The sequence below is a fragment of the Hyperolius riggenbachi genome, chromosome 11, assembly GCF_040937935.1.
Source record: "Hyperolius riggenbachi isolate aHypRig1 chromosome 11, aHypRig1.pri, whole genome shotgun sequence".
NCBI classification, from domain to species: Eukaryota; Metazoa; Chordata; class Amphibia; order Anura; family Hyperoliidae; genus Hyperolius; species Hyperolius riggenbachi.
Genome location: NC_090656.1, coordinates 245,537,964 through 245,562,701, shown reverse-complemented (window position 1 = coordinate 245,562,701; position 24,738 = coordinate 245,537,964). Strand labels below are relative to the sequence as shown.

The window sequence follows — 24,738 nt, the reverse complement described above, 5'->3', positions numbered from 1 at the left end:
CTGATCCAGGAAATTATAGACCTGTAAGTTTAACATCAGTTGTATGCAAACTATTTGAGGGGTTACTAAGAGATACTATACATGACTTCATAGTAGAAAATAATCTTATTTCTCAGCATCAACATGGGTTTACTAAAGACAGGTCCTGTTTGACTAACATGCTCAGCTTTTATGAGGTAGTGAATGCTAATATGGATATTGGGAATGCTGTAGATGTGATATACTTGGACTTTGCAAAGGCCTTCGACACTGTTCCCCACAAAAGTCTGGTGCAAAAGTTGAGGATGCAAGGACTGGGGAAGAGTCTGTGTTCATGGATAGGGAACTGGCTAATGGACAGAAAACAAAGAGTTGTGGTCAATGGATCGTACTCAAAATGGGAGACTGTTAGCAGTGGGGTCCCACAGGGGTCTGTTCTGGGTCCAGTGCTCTTCAATTTATTTATTAATGACCTAGTAGATGCAGTAGTGAGCAATGTTGCTATTTTTGCAGATGATACAAAATTGTGCAGAATCATTAACTCTCAGGAAGATAGTGTCATATTGCAACAGGATCTGGATAGGATGGCTATATGGGCACATACATGGCAGATGAAATTCAATGTTGACAAATGTAAGGTCATGCATTTTGGACGTACTAATGGTCTAGCACCATACAAAATAAATGGGATACAGTTGGGGACATCAAACTTGGAGAAGGACTTAGGAGTACTCATTGACAACAAGTTAAATAATCGTACTCAATGCCAAGCAGCTGCAGCTAAAGCTAACAAAATTTTGGGATGCATTAAAAGGGAAATAAAAACTCGAGATGCTAGCATAATATTGCCCCTGTTTAACTCTCTAGTAAGGCCACATCTGGAATATGGAATTCAGTTCTGGGCACCACATTACAAAAAAGATATTGCAGTTTTAGAGCAGGTGCAGAGACGAGCAACAAAATTGATGCGTGGGATGGAAGGTCTCACTTATCGAGAAAGGTTAGATAAACTGGGTTTATTTAGTCTAGAGAAAAGACGCCTTAGAGGGGATCTAATTAACATGTATAAATACATCAGAGGGCAATATAATACCTTGGCGGATGAGCTTTTTGTCCCTAGGCCTTCTCAAAGGACTAGAGGACATGATCTGCGCATGGAGGAAAAATGTTTTAGCCATTTATTTAGGAAAGGGTTCTTTACAGTAAGAGTGATTAAGATGTGGAATGCATTGCCACAGGAAGTCGTTATGGCAAACTCTATACCTGCATTTAAAGGGGGCTTAGATGCTTTCCTTGCGTTGAAAGACATCCATGGCTACAATTACTAGGTAATGCCTAATGATGTTGATCCAGGGATTTTATCTGATTGCCATCTGGAGTCGGGAAGGAATTTTTCCCTTTAGGGGCTAATTGGACCATGCCTTGTAAGGGTTTTTTCGCCTTCCTCTGGATCAACAGGGATATGTGAGGGAGCAGGCTGGTGTTGTACTTTATACTGGTTGAACTCGATGGACGTATGTCTTTTTTCAACCAAAATAACTATGTAACTATGTAACTATGTAACTATGAAATAATTACATTTTGCAATAGAAAAATATATATCATTACACAGATCTGTAAATCAGTCATGAAAGAGGGGTAAATGAGGAAGAAAGAGGGACAGGGGGGTTCCCAGAGAGGGACTGTCCCACCGAAAAAGGGACAGCTGGGAGCTGTGCATTAGGGCTGGTATACAGTATATTGGGCCATATGCAATTTACTTGTTTCCCTTGGTTTTCTGTTGATGATATTTACACAGCTTGTAAATAAAATGCTTTTGAAACCACCAACAAGCAAACAAATACTCAAACTACTTTGACAGTACTTTTTCACCTGCTTTTTGGTACTTTTCCCATTGCAAAGTGCTAAAAGGTTATCTTAAGTTGAAGATGAAAACTTACCTCCTAGGAGTAAACTCAGGAGAGTGAATTGCATACAGCCATAGGCTTTTGACATGATTAGTTTGCACATTAATTCAAATCAATTGGACTTCAGCCTCGCTTGATAAGACCTCCTCCTTATTTCAGTTTCTCATCCATAAGGGCCCGTTTCCACTTGTGCGGTGCGAAATCGCCGCTGATTCTCCGCTGACGAAATTGCATGCGGGTGCGATTCCGCATGCGTATTTTACCGCGAATCGGTTAGTATTGATGCGATTTTAACCATGTCACTGCCTGTGTGATTTAACATTACGGTACCGCGAAATTGCGGTAAAATACACATGCCAAAACCGCATGCGATTTCCCTATTAAATACATTAGCGGCGTTTCGCATAGTGGTGTGCGGTATGCAAATTCTGCAGGGTCTACCGTGCAGATTTTTTCGCTCAGAAATCCGGAAAATGATCAGGCTCAGAAATCCTGACCAGTGGAAACAGTCCCATCCACTTGTATTGTCTATGCGAATCGGCATGCAGGAAACGCGTGCAGATTCGCTCTAGTGGAAACTGGCCCTAAGCATAGTACAGACATCAAATGAAGTCACAGCAACCATAACTACTTTTACAGGGACACTGAACACAGGATGATGGTAAATTCACCGCCGCTCAGCTGCTCCTGTGCACCAGTCAGGCACTTGTTGCCGCTCGGTACAGATGGGAAAGAGGCAGCCCCCCTCCAACGTGGAGACACATGTGAGCATGCCCGGTGATGTCATCGCACAGCGACAATGCGTGATGTGTTACAAATGCTGCCATTCGGCTACGTTCATACTGCACCGGGATGGCGCTCATGGCCAGCAGCTGGGAGGCTGGACTTCCCAAAAATCATGCAGATTAGCCTCCGGTGTGAAAGAGGGCTGAGACCTCTTTTCCCCAGGCAGCTGAACTGCTTGCTTGTCGAGCCGGTCACAAGCGTTTGACAGACGTTTGTGCTACCCGATGGCCAAAAACAGTCAATGCCGCGTCTGAGGACAGCAACCGCCATACTCAGATGCAACTCCACCACCAGCCCACCGCCCATGCCAAGCGCCCAAACAGTAGGGGTAGACAGCTGACAGGTGGTGAATTCCCCCTCCTTCAGCTGCTCATGGAAAAGAGGCCTTAAGGTAAGCATACCTCTAGCGCTTCTGATTCAATTGACTTAGCAATTGATTTTATTGGGCAATCAACTTCAGTGCAGTTGCTCGAACGTCAATTGACTAGTAGCCCACACACTACAAGCAATATCCTACGCTAGTGCTTCTCAAACCTGTCCTCGTGACCCCCCCCGCAGGTGCATGTTCAGCAGGCAGCCTCACCTATACACAGGTGGGGTAATCTCAGCTACATGGAATCCACCCAGCTGAGACACTCATTATCCCACCTGTGCATGGGGGAGGTTACCTGCAAACCATGCACTGTTGGGCCTGGAACCCACTGAAATCAGGAAACGCGAAACGCAACCGCTAGCGTTTTGTTTGAGCGGTTTGCAAGCGGATTCATGCGCGTTTTCGGTCACGTTTTGCAACATTGTATTTTTTTGCATAGCGTTTTGCGTTTTGATCCTGATTGGTCCTGTGAATTATTTTTCATTTTGTTACAGTGTGCTGAACCGCACAACGCTAGCAAAACCGCTCAGTTTAGGTTTTGCTGAGCGTTTCCGCTAGCGTTTCAATACTTTACATTGAAGCGCTAACGCTCCCAAAATGCTGCACGTCCTGCGTTTGCGTTTCAGGGAAACGCAAACGCTCCTGTGGAAATTGCCCCATCCATTAACAATAGCCCAGCGTTTTGGCAAAGTGTTAGCGTATCGCAGCGCTGCCAAAAGCGCTCCTGTGGGTTCCAGCCCTTGCAGAGTCACGATAACATGTTTGAGAAACACTGTCCAATGCAATTCCTCTTCACTAATTGATTTCACCAATTTTGTGCCCCCATGAATGCAAAGATCGATTCAGTGTCGATCAAATGACATGTAAACAGTAGTAGATTCCTGTGTGATCGACCGATATGTTGCATCCTGCTGGATTGACTAAGTTGGTCGATTTAGTGTGATATCGGCCACTTTTCATTGATTGGGCACACTGTAAAAACACACTCGATACTCTCTGGATTGGATAAAATAATTGAATCCAATGGTCGATCACACAGCCCTATCACTAGATGTATGGCCCCCTTTAGATTGGAAAAGGTGAGGTTGAAATTTCCAGACGATTGGAGGAACTCAGAGATTCCCTGGGCATAGTGATACCAGTGTGTGCATCGTGGTAAGTCTGTGCAGAGATTCCCTGGGCATAGTGATACCAGTGTGTGAGCATTGTGGTAAGTCTGTGCAGAGATCTGTACTGTATTTAGTATCACTAGTCAGGCTGTGCACCATGCAGAGAAGGAGAAACAGGTGTATAATCTGGGTGTAGCATCAGAGAATCCAAGATGAACCCAGAACCCAGATCCACCCACACTGTTCTCACCAGCGTGCTAATGAAATGTTTCAGCATAGACATAATGCCTGCTCATCCCTTCATTGTTTGCTATGACACCACTTCCGGCTCCTCCATCAATTATAACCGCTCATTGGTAAAGCTGTGTAAATGAGGTGTTTAGGAAGATGGGCTTAGCGAGCTGGTGTGAAGTGTCATCAACTGCCCCAGCTCTTGTTAGTGGGTGACAGAGAGTCTCTCCTGAGTTGTTATTAAACTTTCTTCCTCTTTGGGAGACCTGCATGAGCTGCAATTAAAGAAAACCTGTAACTAAAAAAAGTTCCCCTGGGGGGCAATCACCTCGGGTGGGGGAAGCCTCCAGATCCTATCGAGGCTTCCCCCATCCTCCTCTGTCCCACGGCAGTTTCGCTGTGCCCCTCTGAATAGTGGGGATGTAAATATTTACCTTCCTGGCTCCATCGCAGGCGCAGTGTCGGCTCTCCGCTCGAAGATAGGCGGAAATAGCCGATCGCTGTCGGGCCGCTCTACTGTGCAGGCGTAAGTCTCCTGATCCTGCGTAGAGATCGGCTATTTCCACCTATCTCCGTGCTGAGAGCCGCAACAGCGCCCCCGCTGGAGCCAGGGCAGGTAAATAAATCCGCGCTTGTCGGGGAGGATGCCGAGACACTTCGGGGGAGCCAGCGCTGGACTGCCTGCAGCTACAGGGGAGGGGGAAGCCTCATTGTGATCCAGAGGCTTCCCCCTCCCGAGGTGAGTACCCCCCAGGAGATGTTTTTTTTTGTTACAGAGTCTCTTTAAATTCAGGTGCAATGAAAACTTACCTTAGCAAGGCTTCAACTCGTATACATCTAGCGGTGATGGGCAGATTGACCTAGAGACATCTCTCTGTGATAGAATCTGATTAGAGAGAGATCAGTCAGCTGCCCGTACACCGCAGAATGATTCCCGATCAATTTCAGCGTGAAATCTCTCAGGAATCTGACGAGTCTGCTGCCCCCTAGTGTATAAACGTCCCCCCTTCGTGTACATTTATACATTACCTGTCCTGTGTTGCCCGCCGCACAGTGCTCGTCCATCTTCGGAATCGCCTGCTCATCTATTAGCGGAAGCTTACACGCCGCCAGCGTCACACACACGTCACATCATGTGCTATATGCCAGCCACATGTATAGATAGGCAGGGGATTCCAAAGACCAACGGGCACCGCATGGAGGGCGACACAGGACAGGTGTATAAATGCACACGGGGGGGGGCACATGTATACGCTGGGGGAAAAGCACCAGGGGTTTCCTTGCGTTCACTGCTCACTGTTACCGCCGCACACCAGATTGACCACGAAGGCCGACATCTTGCAGCTTGATACATGAGACCAATTTCTGGCCAACGTTGGTTGCATCGTTGATCAGGCATGCACTCACCGATTTTCATCCAATTCGATAATAATTATCGAATCGGATGGTCGATCAGCCGCCAAATCGAGAAACGTATGGCCACCGTAAGCCTTATCGCGTGCGGGAGAGAAGAAAACAGCTGATTTGAGGGCTCGCTCACACTAGGGGGCGTTTTCGACCTTTATTCAAGCGCAGGCGATTTTTGAAATCGCCCACAAAACGCTTGTGCAATGAATCTCTATGAGAAGGTTCTGTTTGTGCGCTGTGCATTCAGCAAAGCGAAGCGATTTTTGCCTCAATGGAGGGTATAGGAAAAACGCAAACGCTCACAAAATCGTTTTGTGCAGCGATTGCAGGAGCCCGTTTCCACTTGTGCGGTGCAAATTAGTCGCGGAAAACGCAAAAACGAATTCGCGAGCGGATGCGAATTTTACCGTGAATTTGTGGGCGCTTTCGCATAGTAAGTATACGAATGTAACCATGTCAGTGCCTGTGTGCTTTTACATTGATTTTATGCGAAAACGCCCGCGAATTCACGGTAAAATTCACATACAAGAACGCATGCGAAATTCCTATTAAATACATTGTATGGGAATCGCACACCGCAAGGCGGCATGCAAATTTTGAGGGCCCGTTTCCACTAGCGCGAATCCGCATGCAGACATCGCATGCGGATTCGCATAAGCAATACAAGTGGATGGGACTGTTTCCACTTGTCAGTTTTCATTTGCGTTTTTCTGTGCAGGATTTTTCTGCACGGCAGACCCTGCAGAATTCGCCTGCGTGTGGAATGCAGGCGAATCGCAGGCAATGTATTTAATAGGGAAATCGCATGCATTTTTTGCATGTGTTTTTTCCCGCAATTTCGCATTGAAAGTATTGTAAATTGACACTGGCAGTGACATGGTTAAAATCGCTTATACCCTGCCTATGCGAAATCGCGGCAAAAAACGCATCCGCATGCGATTTCGTCAGTGGTGATATGCAATAGTGGAAACGGGCCCTGAGGGCTCTGCCATGCAGATTTTTTTCTGCACAGAAATCCTGACCAGTGGAAACAGTCCCATCCACTTGTATTGTCTATGCGGATCTGTATGCAGGAAACACATGCAGATTTGTGATAGCGGAAACGGGCCCTCAAGAATAAGTACATTGTATTTATTCTTTTCCGGGTCAAAGAGTTCACGTCCTGACTTGCATCAGGGAGTGAATTACAAAACCGCTCAGGAAAAGCGCTTAGAAAAGCAGCTCGCAGTGGAGCGCTGGGAGGGGGGGGACCCCACAAAAACGCAAAATGCTTGCGTTTGCGCTTTCAATCTTAGGTGTGAATGAGGCCTTACTAGAGATTTTGTGAAATGTCAGTCTACTAAGGCGGTTGCCGCATGGAAAACTAAAATGACCAACTGACAGATCAGAGCGTGCGGTAAAATAAGTGTATTTTATCTCTAGCTGGGAGCTCTCGGTTACTATAACTGCCATTCGGAAAGCCATAAAAGGAACAACCTCAATACTCATGCAAGGTGTGCTAGCCCCAGGATCAACACTCAACCCGTACAAAGTGAGGAGAAAGAAATCCTGGAAGAAGCAGACACAGCATTGTACACACCCAGACATGTGACCGGCTACTCCCTGATTGCTGTACTTATAAGCCGGGTGGTTACCCATAATACACAGCTCCTGATGAAGTGGTCACGTGGAGCACGCCTTTACCACCCTCCGCCCTCACTCTACTGCTGCAGGCCACTCCTCCCCAGGTGTATTCTGTCCCGTGGTACAATATGTAGCCAATACCTTTGTGTCCAGTAAACTATTTTAATTGTTTTTATTACTGCATTGACTCTGTGATCAAATAAAGGTATTGGCTAATTATTTCTGGGGATTCAGCCTTCTTTTTCCAGGATTCATTTCTCTTCACTTTGTAAAAGTCATTCGTAAAGTTAAGAGGAACCGGAAGTGGGAGGAACATGGAGGCTGCCATATTGATTTCCGACATAGGCTTGGAAAGAGTTACTGTAATATATGTCTCTGGTGGAAGGGTGTGGTCTCTGGTGGAAAGGGGTTGTCTCTGGCGGAAGGCCGTGGTCTCTGATGGAGAGGGGTTGTCTCTGGTGGAACGGCGTGGTCTCTAGTAGAGAGGGGGTGTCTCTGGTGGAAGTGCGTGGTCTCTAATAGAGAGGGGTGTCTCTGGTAAAGGCTGTGGTCTCTTTTGGAGACGGGGTGTCTCTGGTGGATAGGGGGTGTCTCTGGTGGAGAGGAGGTGTCTCTGGTGGAAGGGTGTGGTCTCTGGTGAGGAGGGGGTGTCTCTGGTGGAAGGGCATGGTCTCTGGTGGAGAGGGGGAGTCTCTGGCGGAAGGGCGTGATCTCTGATGGAAGGGCGTGGTCTCTGGTGGAGAGGGGGTGCCTCTGGTGGAAGGGCGTGGTCTCTGGTGGAGAGGGGGTGATCTCTGATGGAAGGGAGTGGTCTCTGGTGGAGAGGGGGTGTCGCTGATGGCAGGGCGTGGTCTTTGGTGGAGAGGGGTTGTCTCTGATGGAAGGGCGTGGTCTCTGGTGGAGAAGGGGAGTCTATGGTGGAAAGACATGGTCTCAGGTGGAGAGGGGTTGATCTCTGGTGGAGAGGGGGTGATCTCTGGTGGAAGGACGTGATCTCTGGTGGAAGGGTGTGGTCTCTGGCCGAGAGGGGGCAGCTCTGGTGGAAGGGCGTGGTCTTTGAAGGGCGGGGTCTCTGGTGGAGAGGGGTGTCTCTGGTGGAAGGACGTGGTCTCAGGGTGGAGAGGGGGTGTCTCTGGTGGAAAGGGGGTGTCTCTGGCGGAAGGCCGTGGTCTCTGATTGGAGAGGGGTTGTCTCTGGTGGAAGGGCGTGGTCTCTAGTAGAGAGGGGGTGTCTCTGGTGGAAGTGCGTGGTCTCTAATAGAGAGGGGTGTCTCTGGTAAAGGCTGTGGTCTCTGGTGGAGACGGGGTGTCTCTGGTGGATAGGGGGTGTCTCTGGTGGAGAGGAGGTGTCTCTGGTGGAAGGGTGTGGTCTCTGGTGGAGAGGGGGTGTCTCTGGTGGAAGGGCATGGTCTCTGGTGGAGAGGGGTAGTCTCTGGTGGAGAGGGGGTGATCTCTGATGGAAGGGCGTGGTCTCTGGTGGAGAGGGGGTGTCTCTGGTGGAAGGGCGTGGTCTCTAGTAGAGAGGGGGTGTCTCTGGTGGAAGTGCGTGGTCTCTAATAGAGAGGGGTGTCTCTGGTAAAGGCTGTGGTCTCTGGTGGAGACGGGGTGTCTCTGGTGGATAGGGGGTGTCTCTGGTGGATAGGGGGTGTCTCTGGTGGAGAGGAGGTGTCTCTGGTGGAAGGGTGTGGTCTCTGGTGGAGAGGGGGTGTCTCTGGTGGAAGGGCATGGTCTCTGGTGGAGAGGGGGAGTCTCTGGTGGAGAGGGGGTGATCTCTGGCGGAAGGGCGTGATCTCTGATGGAAGGGCGTGGTCTCTGGTGGAGAGGGGGTGCCTCTGGTGGAAGGGCGTGGTCTCTGGTGGAGAGGGGGTGATCTCTGATGGAAGGGAATGGTCTTTGGTGGAGAGGGGTTGTCTCTGATGGAAGGGCGTGGTCTCTGGTGGAGAAGGGGAGTCTATGGTGGAAAGACATGGTCTCAGGTGGAGAGGGGTTGATCTCTGGTGGAGAGGGGGTGATCTCTGGTGGAAGGACGTGATCTCTGGTGGAAGGGTGTGGTCTCTGGCCGAGAGGGGGCAGCTCTGGTGGAAGGGCGTGGTCTTTGAAGGGCGGGGTCTCTGGTGGAGAGGGGTGTCTCTGGTGGAAGGACGTGGTCTCTGGGTGGAGAGGGCCTGTCTCTGGTGGAAAGGGGGTGTCTCTGGCGGAAGGCCGTGGTCTCTGATGGAGAGGGGTTGTCTCTGGTGGAAGGGCGTGGTCTCTAGTAGAGAGGGGGTGTCTCTGGTGGAAGTGCGTGGTCTCTAATAGAGAGGGGTGTCTCTGGTAAAGGCTGTGGTCTCTGGTGGAGACGGGGTGTCTCTGGTGGATAGGGGGTGTCTCTGGTGGAGAGGGGGTGTCTCTGATGGAAGGGCATGGTCTCTGGTGGAGAGGGGGAGTCTCTGGTGGAGAGGGGGTGATCTCTGATGGAAGGGCGTGGTCTCTGGTGGAGAGGGGGTGTCTCTGGTGGAAGGGCGTGGTCTCTGGTGGAGAGGGGGTGATCTCTGATGGAAGGGAGTGGTCTCTGGTGGAGAGGGGGTGTCTCTGATGGCAGGGCGTGGTCTTTGGTGGCGAGGGGTTGTCTCTGATGGAAAGGCGTGGTCTCTGGTGGAGAGGGGGAGTCTATGGAGGAAAGACATGGTCTCTGGTGGAGACGGGTTGATCTCTGGTGGAGAGGGGTTGATCTCTGGTGGAGAGGGGGTGATCTCTGGTGGAGAGGGGGTGATCTCTGGTGGAAGGGTGTGGTCTCTGGCCGAGAGGGGGCAGCTCTGGTGGAAGGGCGTGGTCTTTGAAGGGCGGGGTCTCTGGTGGAGAGGGGTGTCTCTGGTGGAAGAGCGTGGTCTCTGGGTGGAGAGGGGGTGTCTCTAGTGGAAGAACGTGGTCTCTGGTGGAAGGGCGTGGTCTCTCACCACAGTTTGATGCAATATCGCACTTCTCCATCAATCTGTCATCAGTCTTTCATCACATACTACTAACTTTCCATCCTTCTGGAATGTCCTCACACAATGACTTGCACAGGTTTATCTGCTGGCACGGATTGCACACTTCCTTTACACACAAGGTCAAGCTTCACACTCCCTTCCGTCACATTCACAGCCACATGGTACCGCGCCCTGCAGGATTGTGCATAGCCATGCTGATGATGCACCTGCTTAGTGTGTAGTGACTAACAACCACATGCCTTCCTTCTTTTCCTCACACAAATGAATAATTCCTCAATGTAGGTGATGCAATGAATGGAAGGAAGCACTTTATTTTAATAAATTCAATAAAGTTAAAGAGTACCTGATACATTACAAACATGTTGCAAACACAAGGACTTATACTTACCTGGGGCTCCCTCCAGCCCCCAGCAGGGCACTCTCGGTGTACGTCCGCTCCAGTCTGCACTCCCGCAGTCAGATCTGGTCAAGTTCCCAGCTGAGCCAGTTGGTAAGTACTGCGCATGCGCTTCCCTGGCCGTGCGCCTCCTTGGCAGCTCAAGCCCTAACTAACTGCGCAGGCAAAAAACGCTCCTGTACACGGCAACATGACCAAAGAGCAATAATCCCTGACTACCAGGGCTGACTGTGGGAGTGACCCCTCTGATGGAAGGGCGTGGTCTCTGGTGGAGAGGGGGTGTCTCTGGCAGAAAGGCGGGTCTCTGGTGGAGAGGGGGTGTCTCTGATGGAAGGGCGTGGTCTGATGGAAGAGCGCCCTTCTTGTACACGGCAACATGACCAAAGAGCAATAATCCCTGACTACCAGGGCTGACTGCGGGAGTGACCCCTCTGATGGAAGGTCGTGGTCTCTGGTGGAGAGAGGGTGATCTCTGATGGAAGGGTGTGGTCTCTGGTGGAGAGAGGGTGTCTCTGGCAGAAAGGCGGGTCTCTGGTGGAGAGGGGGTGTCTCTGGTGGAAGGGCGTGGTCTGATGGAAGGGCACCCTTCCTGTACACGGCAACATGACCAAAGAGCAATAATCCCTGACTACCAGGGCTGACTGTGGGAGTGACCCCTCTGGTGGAAGGTCGTGGTCTCTGGTGGAGAGGGGGTGTCTCTGGCAGAAAGGCAGGTCTCTGGTGGAGAGGGGGTGTCTCTGATGGAAGGGCACCCTTCCTGTACACGGCAACATGACCAAAGAGCAATAATCCCTGACTACCAGGGCTGACTGTGGGAGTGACCCCTCTGGTGGAAGGTCGTGGTCTCTGGTGGAGAGGGGGTGTCTCTGGCAGAAAGGCGGGTCTCTGGTGGAGAGGGGGTGTCTCTGATGGAAGGGCGCCCTTCCTGTACACGGCAACATGACCAAAGAGCAATAATCCCTGACTACCAGGGCTGACTGTGGGAGTGACCCCTCTGGTGGAAGGTCGTGGTCTTTGGTGGAGAGGGGGTGTCTCTGGCAGAAAGGCGGGTCTCTGGTGGAGAGGGGGTGTCTCTGATGGAAGGGCGTGGTCTGATGGAAGGGCGCCCTTCCTGTACACGGCAACATGACCAAAGAGCAATAATCCCGGACTACCAGGGCTGACTGTGGGAGTGACCCCTCTGGTGGAAGGTCGTGGTCTCTGGTGGAGAGGGGGTGTCTCTGGCAGAAAGGCGGGTTTCTGGTGGAGAGGGGGTGTCTCTGATGGAAGGGCGTGGTCTGATGGAAGGGCGCCCTTCCTGTACACGGCAACATGACCAAAGAGCAATAATCCCTGACTACCAGGGCTGACTGTGGGAGTGACCCCTCTGGTGGAAGGTCGTGGTCTCTGGTGGAGAGGGGGTGTCTCTGGCAGAAAGGCGGGTCTCTGGTGGAGAGGCGGTGTCTCTGATGGAAGGGCGTGGTCTGATGGAAGGGCGCCCTTCCTGAACACGGCAACATGACCAAAGAGCAATAATCCCTGACTACCAGGGCTGACTGTGGGAGTGACCCCTCTGGTGGAAGGTCGTGGTCTCTGGTGGAGAGGGGGTGATCTCTGATGGAAGGGCGTGGTCTCTGGTGGAGAGGGGGTGTCTCTGGCAGAAAGGCGGGTCTCTGGTGGAGAGGGGGTGTCTCTGATGGAAGGACGTGGTCTGATGGAAGGGCACCCTTCCTGTACACGGCAACATGACCAAAGAGCAATAATCCCTGACTACCAGGGCTGACTGTGGGAGTGACCCCTCTGGTGGAAGGTCGTGGTCTCTGGTGGAGAGGGGGTGTCTCTGGCAGAAAGGCAGGTCTCTGGTGAAGAGGGGGTGTCTCTGATGGAAGGGCGTGGTCTGATGGAAGGGCGCCCTTCCTGTACACGGCAACATGACCAAAGAGCAATAATCCCTGACTACCAGGGCTGACTGTGGGAGTGACCCCTCTGGTGGAAGGTCGTGGTCTCTGGTGGAGAGGGGGTGATCTCTGATGGAAGGGCGTGGTCTCTGGTGGAGAGGGGGTGTCTCTGGCAGAAAGGCGGGTCTCTGGTGGAGAGGGGGTGTCTCTGATGGAAGGGCGTGGTCTGATGGAAGGGCGCCCTTCCTGTACACGGCAACATGACCAAAGAGCAATAATCCCTGACTACCAGGGCTGACTGCGGGAGTGACCCCTCTGATGGAAGGTCGTGGTCTCTGGTGGAGAGGGGGTGATCTCTGATGGAAGGGCGTGGTCTCTGGTAGAGAGGGGGTGTCTCTGGCAGAAAGGCGGGTCTCTGGTGGAGAGGGGGTGTCTCTGATGGAAGGGCGTGGTCTGATGGAAGGGCGCCCTTCCTGTACACGGCAACATGACCAAAGAGCAATAATCCCGGACTACCAGGGCTGACTGCAGGAGAACGGATAGACTCGGACCCACTTCGAGGAAGCCACAAACTACACGGGTCTGGAGGAAGCCCCAGGTAAATCTAAATCCTTGTGTTTTTAACGTCTCAGGTTCCTTTAAAGTGGACCTGAACTCTTGCACAGGACAGAAGGAAAACACAGAGAAATGTACCCTGTATGTATTTAGAGAGTTTAGCCTGTCTAATTCCCCTTCATTTATGACTAATCCCCAGTTGTAATTTGATCTCTCCCCTGTGTCAGCTGACTGACACGGCAGATAATCTCAACGGAAAGCACAGGCTGTTAACAATATGTCTGCTTCCATGAATCAGGAAGTAAAAACAGTGAAGATTTATTTTAGGATTCGTATCCCATGTAATAAAGAAATGTTTTGGGTTTTTTTCAAGGTTATTATGCTGTTGTGTGTCTTTCAGAGCAGAGAGGACGTTCTGAGGTCAGGTCCGCTTTAAACGACACCCGAGGTGACATGTGACATGATGAGATAGACATGTGTATGTACAGTGCCAAGCACACACATAACTAGGATGGTGTCCCTTTTGTTCTTTCTCTGCCTGAAAGAGTTAAACATCAGGTATGCAAGTGACAGTTTCTGTCCGGATCAGACTGGGTCAGACTGTAGCATAACCCTCACTGATAAGTAATTACAGCCATAAAACACTTTCCTGTCAGTAAATTGCTTCTGAGAGCAGGAAAGAGATAAAAGGGGTCAAAAAATTATAGATTTGAGCTCTGACATACTTCAATGAAAGTGTCATTGAGCGGAGACAATGAAACAGTAAAAAGTTAAAAACTAGATTTAAATTGAAAATAAAACAGTGGGGTATCTAAAAAAGGTCATTTTTTTAGGAGAAGAAGGATAGATACAATTGTTTTTCTCATAAGTTTATTTTTACCTCGGATGTCCTTTAAGTGTAATATATACTATATTTACTGTACATGCTCAATAGCCGTTGTTCGCAAATCGATGTCTGACGACAACGTGACACATTTGATGTCAATGATGGTCTGCTGATGGATCGTTAGGGGAGGGCAGAACTGAGGATCCGGCAGTACGCAGCACAGAGGTTTTGGATGGAATAATGATCTTTCATCATCGTCCGATACCTGCGTTTTCTACCGATTATCACCGATCTTCATCCGAACGGATCCGTCAGAACGAATTGGTCTATTGGAGGATAATCGTGGTCTGTCGGGGACATTAACAGTGCTAATTGTGCAACAATATTTCAATGATTGTTGTTAGTTGGCCGTTCATCATTTTTTAAAAAGGAACTCCAGTGAACATTTTACTGCTGGCAGGTGATGTAGCTGCTGCTTGCTTTTTTGGCAGTTGGAAACAGCTGTAAACAGCTATTTCCCACAATGCAACAAGGTTCCCAGACAGGAAACTGCCAGGCGTACCACGGTCCTCAGACCTTCTTGTGGGAGGGGTTTCACCACAATATCAACCATACAGCGCCCCCTGATGGTCTGTTTGTGAAAAGGAATAGATTTATCATGTAAATCAGCTACTGATTGGGATAAAGTTCAATTTTTGGTCGGAGTTTCTATTTAAAGAGAATCTGTATTATTAAAATCGCACAAAAGTAAACATACCAGTGCGTTGGGGGACATCTCCTATTACCCTCTGTCACAATTTCGCCGCTCCTCGCCGCATTAAAAGTGGTTAAAAACAGTTTTAAAAAGTTTGTTTATAAACAAACAAAATGGCCACCAAAACAGGAAGTAGGTTGATGTACAGTATGTCCACACATAGAAAATACATCCATACACAAGCAGGCTGTATACAGCCTTCCTTTTTAATCTCAAGAGATCACTTGTGTGTTTCTTTCCCCCTGCAGCTATCTTCCACTGAAGTGTCAGGCTGTTTCTTCCTGCAGAGTGCAGACAGCTGTGCCTGTATGTAATTCCTCAGTATGTGAAAGCCCAGCCAGCTCAGAGGAGGATTTATCCAGCTTGTAAAAGATAAGAGAGAAGAGAGAAGCTGCACTAATCTAAATAACACACAGGCAGTGTGCAGAGAGGGGCCTGGAGGGGGGAGATGCATCATAGAACCATAACACTGAAGAACTTGGCAGCCTTCCAGACACAGGCTGACAAGTCTGACAAGAGAAAGATAAGTTGATTTATTACAGAGATGGTGATAGTAGAACGTGCTGCAGTAAGCCAGAGGACATTAGAATAGATTTTGGAACTTGTAGGATGGAAGAAAACCGGATGAAATTTTTGTTACGGAGTCTCTTTAAGCTATGTTAATGCAGCCTGTGTACAAGGCTTTAGTCCTCAGGGGTTCCTGCATACATATAAAATGTATACTTGTCACAGAGTAAAATGAGCTATAAATTATTGTCTCCTATGTTGCTGTCACTTACAGTGGGTACTAGAAATATGACAGAACTGACAGGATTTGGACTAGTCCATCTGCTGAAGGAGGTTTCTCAGACAGTGCACAGAAAGCTATAAGTGATGTCCCCCATCCCCCACCCCAAATAAAAAGGTGTCTAAAGCTTTGTACACACTGATTATTACCGTCATTCACAGATATTGGGACTCAATCCCCCAGGGGACGTTTAAGGGCTGAATGCTGTACAGACACATCTATTGTTATGGAGGGGAGAGGAGAGATGATGTGCAGCTCACGACAGGGCACCTTCCACCAGGTGGGGTGAGAAGGAGAAGAATGCTTTTGGGCACTTGTGCTACTAAAGACCAGGCATGCTATGGATCCTTAGGTACTGTATATAGCTTTAAATGGGTACTGTAGGGGAATAGGGGGAAAAAGAGTTGAACTTACCCGGGACTTCTAATGGTCCCCCGCAGACATCCTGTGCCCGCGCAGCCACTCCCCGATGCTCCGGCCCCGCCTCCGGATCAGTTCCGGAATTTGCGACTTTAAAGTCTGAAAACCACTGTGCCTGCGTGGCCACGCCCTCCCTCCTGCTGACGTCAACCGGAGTGTATTGCGCAGGCCCAGTACTGTTTGCTGCAGTGCTTGGCATATGCTTATTACAGCTGAATGGGGTGAGACGGTGCTAGTAAAAAAGGGCGCACAGGGATAGTGGACAAAAAGGGCGCCGCCATAGACTGCAATGCAAAATATCGGCTATTTGGCGCCCGACAGGAAAAAAGGGCGCCCGAGAAATAGCGGTTACAGGGATCGTGGTAACAAAAGTTTTCGTTTACAGAATAAGGTTTATAACAAATATCGTTTACAAGTTCGTTTTGACTTTGTGTTATACTTATTTCAATGCTTTTGGTATTAACTTTGTTTTTACACTTATAATGCGTTGATTATAGTTACTAAAATATCGCTTTTAATATTACTGTTATTTTAAGATTTCTAATGCGTACATGATTGTAAGGTTATCTATTGTATTGTATGTATTTATATATACTTTTCTCTATTTATAATATTAATGTATACGTGATTTTAAGGCTATTTTAAGGCTATTTATTCTATTACAAATATATACATTATTTTATTCATGTTATTTGTAGTGAAGTATTTTAAGGATTAAATATATTATTGTTTATATGTGTTTAGGGTGTTTGCGCGGTGGGGATGGTTAGGTTTAGGCATTACCAGGGGGGTCTAGGGGTTAGGGATAGGTACAGGGAGGGTTAGGTTAAAGTTACAGTATAATATACGCAACCAGGGGGTGGTTAGGGTTAGGCACCACCGGGGGGGGGGGGGTAGTTAGGGTTAGGCACCACCAGGGGGGTCTAGGGGTTAGGGTTAGGTACAGGGAGGGTTAGGTATAGTTACAGTGAAATATACACCACCAGGGGGATGGTTAGGGTCAGGCATCACCAGGGGAGATTTAGGGCTAGGCACCACTAGGGGGTGCTTAAGTTTAGGCACCACCAGGGAGGTGGTTAGGTTTAGGCACCACCAGGGGGGTGGTTAGAGTTAGGCACCACCAGGGGGGTGGTTACGTTTAGCCACCACCACGCGGGTGGTTAGGGTTAGGCACCACCAGGGGGGTGGTTAGGGTTAGGCACCACCAGGGGGGTGGTTAGGTTTAAGCACCACCAGGGGGGTGGTTAGGGTTAGGCACCACCAGGGGGGTCTTAGGGTTAGGCACCACCAGGGGGGTGGTTAAGGTTAGGCACCACTAGGGGGGTGCTTAGGTTTAGGCACCACCAGGGGGGTGGTTAGGGTTAGGCACCACCAGGGGGGGTTTAGGGTTAGGCACCACCGGGGGGGGGGGGTCTTAGGGTTAGGCACCACCAGGCGGGGTCTTAGGGTTAGGCACCACCAGGGGGGTCTAGGGGTTAGGGATAGGTACAGGGAGGGCTCTGTGTGAGAGTAGGGTTAGTTATAGTTACAGCACAATATATGTAATATATACAATTTATTAAATTATGTATATTTAAACAAAGAGGGGTCTAGGGGATAGGGAGAGATCTGTGTGAGCCTACAGTTAGGTATAATTGCAGTAAAATATCTGTAAAATCTACCATTGCATTGCTATGCTTCATACAAGTGTAAATATCGTTTTTGTTGTAGGCGCTATTTGACGTTTCATTTCAGAATTCGTTTACTGTTATAGACGGTATTTTGCCATTTCATTTCCGTTTATTTAACCTATTTAGCACTAAATTTTCGTTTACAACCTCTTAAACGAAAAATATGGTTTTGCTTTAAAACTTACAATTTCGGCTATACTCCGCGCCCTTTTTTCCAGGCGCCCTTTTTTGATACACGCTGTGGCAAGACACCTCTAAGCACTCACACATTTTGATGTGCACTAACCAAGTAGCAACGGCTATTTGAAATGGAACAATGAAGAATGTCAAAGGATGGGCCAGCTCCTGTATATATACATTCTATAGGAGTGTCACCCTGTCTTCTTCCACTGCTGCCCTCCAACGATAAATCAGGGATGACCCAATAGTGAGTGCGAGACAACCCGTGTATGTCGACCATGTATGTCACTGGTGGTGACATCTTCAGTCCTGTCAGGTGATCTGTACGGAATGTTCATTTACTGAGAGTTCTATGCACAGAGGGAGATACTCCTTGCTTGGCAGCTGGAAACAGCTGTTATCTCCCACAATGCAACAAGGTTCACAGTCAGCAAACTGTCAGGACCATGGTCATGACATCACTCTGTGGGAGGGGTTTTACCACAATATCAGCCATACAGACCCCCCCTGATGATACGTTTGTGAAAAGGAATAGATTTCTCATGGGAAAGGGGGTATCAGCTACTGATTGTGATGAAGTTCCATCCTGGGTTACAGTTCCTCTTTATAGATATGAACAACCGAATCACCAACCCCCGAGCACATAGTTCTACTGCAGCCTAGCAACGCATCTGTACAGCACTTGTCCCCAAATTGTCACTCAAAGGATTATATCCTGCTCACTGGAGGTGACAGAACTAGTACGTGTCACCCATGCCCCCTGCCTGCCGATGTTAAAGAGAACCTGTACTCAGTAAAATATTTAAAATAAACACATGAGGTAACCTCAAATGAACATTACATAGTTACCTCGCCTTCAGTTCCTCTCAGAAGCTCACCATTTTCTTCTGACAATGATCCCTTCCAGTTCTGACAATATTTTGTCAGATCTGAAATATATCAGTTGCTGTCAGTAAAATATCAGTTGCTGTCAGTTATAGCTAAGAGGAAAACGGATGTACCAGGTAATGTCCATGTTTCCCTATGGCTCAAGTGGGCGATGTTACAGTTTAACTGTGTGCTGACCAGAAAGCTGTTATGGGTAATGGCCATTTTCAAAATGGAGGACGGAAAATTCCCTTGATCACAGTGAGCAAACAGGACGCAGGACAGGAGAAAGACATTGAGGAGTAGACTACATGGGAGGTAAGTATGACCTGTGTATGCTTATTTTGACTTTTAATTTTCAGTTCAGGTTTTCTTTAAAGAGACACTGAAGCGAAAAAAAAAATATGATGATTTGTATGTGTAGTACAGCTAAGAAATAAAACATTAGGAGCAGAGACATAAGTCTAATATTGTTTCCAGTACAGGAAGAGTTAAGAAACTCCAGTTGTTATCTATGCAAAAGAACCATTAAGCTCCACGACAGAGAGCCCTGTCTTCTGAAGCTTATTATCTCAAGTGTCTGGCACTGTATTGTTTTTTTTTCCTGCAGTGGACAGTTCAAAAGTTCTCTAGCCTGCTCTGTAAAATCATTTAGAATGTTGTGTGTAGTGTGGAAACTGCAAATATTAAAGAATGATGCAATATTATAAAACAAAAATATATAACTGAAAATAAAAATATGAGAATACTTTCTTTGCTACTAATGTTCTAGTGATTATCCCTACTACACAACCAATTCATTATATCATATATTTTTTTTCCGCTCTAGTGTCTCTTTAAAGCCTCCGGATTTACCAGAGAAGTAGATGTCGGTTGCAGTCACAAGCAAATGTGAGTTATTGTGGTGATAACGCCAGACAAGAAGCTGAATCGGTGAACCTCCTAATTGTGCATGTTCAGCAGGTCCAGAGAGGTCACCAGGACAAAAGTAACTTGTTTCCCATAACGGAGGGTCAGCGTACCGCGCGCCTCCTGCGAGCTGATGCTAATGAGCTAGAAGACAATGAGAAAGAGCATCCCGCAGAGATGTCGCCATTTCACCTAATCTCCACACGCCGCCAATGTGACCTGTCATTGTGCAGCAACAGATGCGGATCTCTAAGAACGGGACAGACTAAGGCCTCCTACATCTGCCTGATAACGACCTGATAACCACCGCCACAGTCAGCAGACAAACAGGTCGGTGTATGGCACTGGCAACCCCCGACACCCAACCCACGAGCGATCTGCCGGACAGATCTACAGGGTGGGCTATTCATTAAAGAGGAACTCCAGTGAAAATAATGTAATAAAAAAAATGCTTCATTTTTACAATAATTATGTATAAATGATTTAGTCAGTGTTTGCCCATTGTAAAATATTTTAAATCCCTGATTTACATTCTGACATTTATCACATGGTGACATTTTTACTGCTGACAGGTGATGTAGCTGTGATGTAGCTGCTGCATGTTTTTTTGGCAGTTGGAAACAGCTGTAAACGGTTATTTCCCACAATGCAACAAGGTTCCCAGACAGGAAACTGCAAGGAGTACGTACTCAAAGAGTTTTTTTGTGGGAGGGGTTTCACCACAATATCAGTCACACAGCGCCCCCTGATGGTCTGTTTGTGAAAAGGAATAGATGTCTCATGTAAAAGGGGGTATCAGCTACTGATTGGGATAAAGTTCAATTCTTGGTCGGAGTTTCTCTTTAAGATGTATCCATGATGGGTGTCAGGTCCGAGTGGGAGAAGAGGGTTGCATTGACAATCCAACACAATGGGCAGCACAATGAACACATTTTATTAGTGGTCAGAAACTTGTAAATAACTCATGAAAGAATAAAGTAACGTTAAAACCAAGCACACCATTGTTTTTCTTATGAAATTCCCAATACGTTTGATGTGTCATATGACCTCTTCCTATTGAAAAAAACAAAAGTTGGATTCAAAATGGCCGACTTCAAAATGGCCGCCATGGTCACCACCCATCTTGAAAAGTTTCCCCCTCACATATACTAATGTGCCACAAACAGGAGGTTAATATCACCAACAATTCCCATTTTATTAAGGTGTATCCATAGAAATGGCCCACCCTGTACTCACCCCCCAGCGACACTGATCCCCTGCCAAGCCCATTGCTTGCGTTGCTCCCCTGCCTGCTGCATAACGTCACCCGCTTATCATTCCTTCATCGTGCCCCCCCCTCCCTCCCTGCATAGCAACAAAGTGCGTCATCAGTTACACAACTGAGTAGTGCGCAGCCTGCTCATGTGTGCAGCCTGTCCCAGCGATGTCGCCCAAAAGGATCACGTCCTTATCCTCCACTGGGGACATTAACTGTGAGTGTGTACGCAGCATAAGGGGATAGGGCAGTACGTAAAGGGAAGCTGTGTATAAGATGGTAGAAATGGAGGTCAGTGGCTCAAGTGTCTTAAGATAGAGAGTATGTTTGCCTGAAGAGGTGAGTTTTCAGATGGCACCTAAAAAGGCTATGTGTGGGTGAGTGGCAAATGTGTTGAGGAAGGGAGTTCCAGAGGAGGGGAGAGGATCAAGAGAAGTCTCGTGGAAGTGTGAGTGAGAAGAGGCAAGCTATACACACTGCATTTATACTCTGCATATTTTTTCCTACTGACCATTCCTACTTCCTACTGACCATACCAGATTACACCTGAGAGGGCAGTAAGGCTGGTGTAACGAAAAATCCGCAAGGTCGCATCCAATCCGGCAAGCGGACTTTCCAACACGGGATGCAGAAATTTGTCCGCATCCGAGCGCTCAGCGCATAACTCACCAGCATGCTGCTCACCAGGGCTCTGCCATCTTGCCTCTAAGGGGTGTGCGCGCACGTCAGGCACGCCTTTATGCTCCTAGAAAGCGTGTCAGCTGACCTAGAGGTCAGCTGAAGTTTTAGCTTGCTCTGATTGGTTGCTGCCTGGGGTGGAGACTTCTCTCCCAGGCAGTATATAAGGAAGTGCCTTGCAGTCACACTTCGTCTGTGTTTGTGATACCCTGTGTCAGCACTCAGACCTAGTCCGCCTTGTATTTGAGATTGTGTTATATATCGGTTTATCGCCAATATATACACATATTAAACTGTCTTGATTTATCGTGTATGATTCTGTGCCTGTCTTGACTACTCCTCTGCTTCCTGATTCTGTACTTCGCCAGCCCGTACCGTTATCGACTATTGGCTTGGTTTCCGACTATTCTCTTGTCTCACGTTTCTGTACTGCTGCCACCTGATCTGTTGCCGAACCTCATTTTGTCTGACCTTTCTCCCTTCAGTGGAACGTATCCCACTGTAGGGTTCTATCAGAGGCTTGCCTCTTGAGACGCCGCCCCTAGCAAACCCTTGCTGCTAGAGGCCGAGACTCCTCCACTCCGTCCTTTGGAGGATCTCACACACAGGGTTCCCATTCAGAGGTAACCACACCTCTGAGGAATTACGGTGTGGTGGATATTTCCACAGACTTGAATTTACGCTGTATATTATTATTGTTGTTTGCTGTTCCAGCTTGCTGGAGGTTGTATCTCTGTGCCCTATAGAGATACTCTATTGTATCAAGCACCCTCTTGCGTACGATTGTATCGTGTCACGCTATACTTGCATTATTGGTGATTCTGCAGATCACCATATAATCAGGTATAGCATCTGTGTTATTGGTGATACTGCAGATCACCAATAATCAGAATCTGTGCTTGCTGACACCAATCGTTACAGCTGGATTCAGAGCGTTTCTGAACTTGTCACAGTCGATCCATTATTGTTTGTTTTTAGGTACAAGTTTATAACTTTTGTTTTAGAAACCTGTAGAAAATATTTCTAGTTGATTAAAAAGCACATGAAGGATTTTTTTTGCCCAAATATGGGGTACTCCTAACAAACGTACATGTGTCAAAAGACACTGGGAATGATGCAACTCTCAGTAGCGGGTACTTGGCGGACACCATGTCCCCAAAAGGGGCACATTCTATAAAAGTGTTGAGAAACACTGTTCTGTCACATGAGGAAGCAATGGCAATAATGTAATAAGCTGAGCGTTATATTGGTTAGTACAAATATTGACCTTTTTAGTGCACGCGTAATCACAAAGCGTGATGTGACCAAACATTGAAACTAGTATGTCACGCTTTCAGTTGGCACTATTTGTCCTAAAGTAGGAATTCCAAGAGAATCCAGAAGATAGGTCACCATGGACAAAATTTTTGTGATCAATTTGAATGATACTGGACACTGGATACTGGGCCCCAGTGCGAGTTTTACACTGAGCCTCCCAAGCGCTCTATACACAATATTTGATATGGCACACCAAAACCTGCCAAGCACAACACAGTGTGAGAGAGGTGTAGGCTGGGGAGGGGACAGCTGCAGTGTCAGAGAGGTGTAAGCAGGGGAGGGGACAGCTGCACTGTCAGAGAGGTGTAAGCAGGGGGGGGGGGGGAGAGCTGCAGTGTCAGAGAGGTGTAAGCAGGGGAGGGGACAGCTGCAGTGTCAGAGAGGTGTAAGCAGGGGAGGGGACAGCTTCAGTGTCAGAGAGGTGTAAGCAGGGGAGGGGACAGCTGCAGTGTCAGAGAGGTGTAAGCAGGGGAGGAGACAGCTGCAGTGTCAGAGATGTGTAAGCAGGGGAGGAGACAGCTGCAGTGTCAGAGAGGTGTAAGCAGGGGAGGGGACAGCTGCAGTGTCAGAGAGGTGTAAGCAGGGGAGGGGACAGCTGCAGTGTCAGAGAGGTGTAAGCAGGAGAGGGGACAGCTGCAGTGTCAGAGAGGTGTAAGCGGGGGGAGGGGGCAGCTGCAGTGTCAGAGAGGTGTAAGCAGGGGAGGGGACAGCTGCATTGTCAGAGAATTGTAAGCAGGGGAGGGGACAGCTGCAGTGTCAGAGAGGTGTAAGCAGGGGAGGGGACAGCTGCGGTGTCAGAGAGGTGTAAGCAGGGGAGGGGACAGTTGCAGTGTCAGAGAGGTGTAAGCACTAGAGGGGGCAGCTGCAGTGTCAGAGAGGTGTAAGCAGGGGAGAGGACAGCTGCAGTGTCAGAGAGGTGTAAGCAGGGGAGGGGACAGCTGCGGTGTCAGAGAGGTGTAAGCAGGGGAGGGGACAGTTTCAGTGTCAGAGAGGTGTAAGCAGGAGAGGGGGCAGCTGCAGTGTCAGAGAGGTGTAAGCAGGGGAGAGGACAGCTGCAGTGTCAGAGAGGTGTAAGCAAGGGGGGGGGGGGCAGCTGCAGTGTCAGAGAGGTGTAAGCAGGGGAGGGGACAGCTGGAGTGTCAGAGAGGTGTAAGCAGGGGAGGGGACAGCTGCGGTGTCAGAGAGGTGTAAGCAGGGGAGGGGACAGCTGCAGTGTCAGAGAGGTGTAAGCAGGGGGGGGGGGGGGCAGCTGCAGTGTCAGAGAGGTGTATGCAGGGGAGAGGACAGCTGCAGTGTCAGAGATGAGTAAGCAGGGGAGGGGAAAGCTGCAGTGTCAGAGAAGAGTAAGCAGGGGAGGAGACAGCTGCAGTGTCAGAGAGGAGTAAGCAGGGGAGGGGACAGCTGGAGTGTCAGAGAGGAGTAAGCAGGGGAGGAGACAGCTGCAGTGTCAGAGAGGTGTAAGCAGGGGAGGGGACAGCTGCGGTGTCAGAGAGGAGTAAGCAGGGGAGGGGACAGCTGCAGTGTCAGAGAGGAGTAAGCAGGGGAGGAGACAGCTGCAGTGTCAGAGAGGTGTAAGCAGGGGAGGGGACAGCTGGAGTGTCAGAGAGGTGTAAGCAGGGGAGGGGACAGCTGCGGTGTCAGAGAGGAGTAAGCAGGGGAGGGGACAGCTGCAGTGTCAGAGAGGAGTAAGCAGGGTAGGGGACAGCTGCAGTGTCAGAGAGGAGTAAGCAGGGGAGGGGAAAGCTGCAGTGTCAGAGAGGAGTAAGCAGGGGAGGGGACAGCTGTAGTGTCAGAGAGGTGTGCAGTGTCAGAGAGGTATAAGCGGTGGGGGGGGGGGGGGGTTAAGCTGCAGTGTCAGAGAGG

The 24,738-nt window shown here is 48.8% G+C and overlaps 2 protein-coding genes across 10 annotated transcripts in view; both read right to left on the bottom strand.

The window, feature by feature from the left end:
* Window positions 1–24,738, bottom strand: part of ANO1 (anoctamin 1) — a 1,209,699-nt gene that overhangs the window by 1,097,403 nt on the left and 87,558 nt on the right. The window lies entirely within an intron of this gene.
* The window catches only part of LOC137537982 (uncharacterized), a 32,127-nt gene continuing 16,057 nt past the window's right edge, over window positions 8,669–24,738 (bottom strand). Inside the window, exon 2 of the mRNA XM_068259902.1 lies at window positions 8,669–10,063. Coding sequence (XP_068116003.1) covers window positions 8,669–10,063 — 1,395 coding nt within the window. The remainder of the gene's footprint in view (window positions 10,064–24,738) is intronic.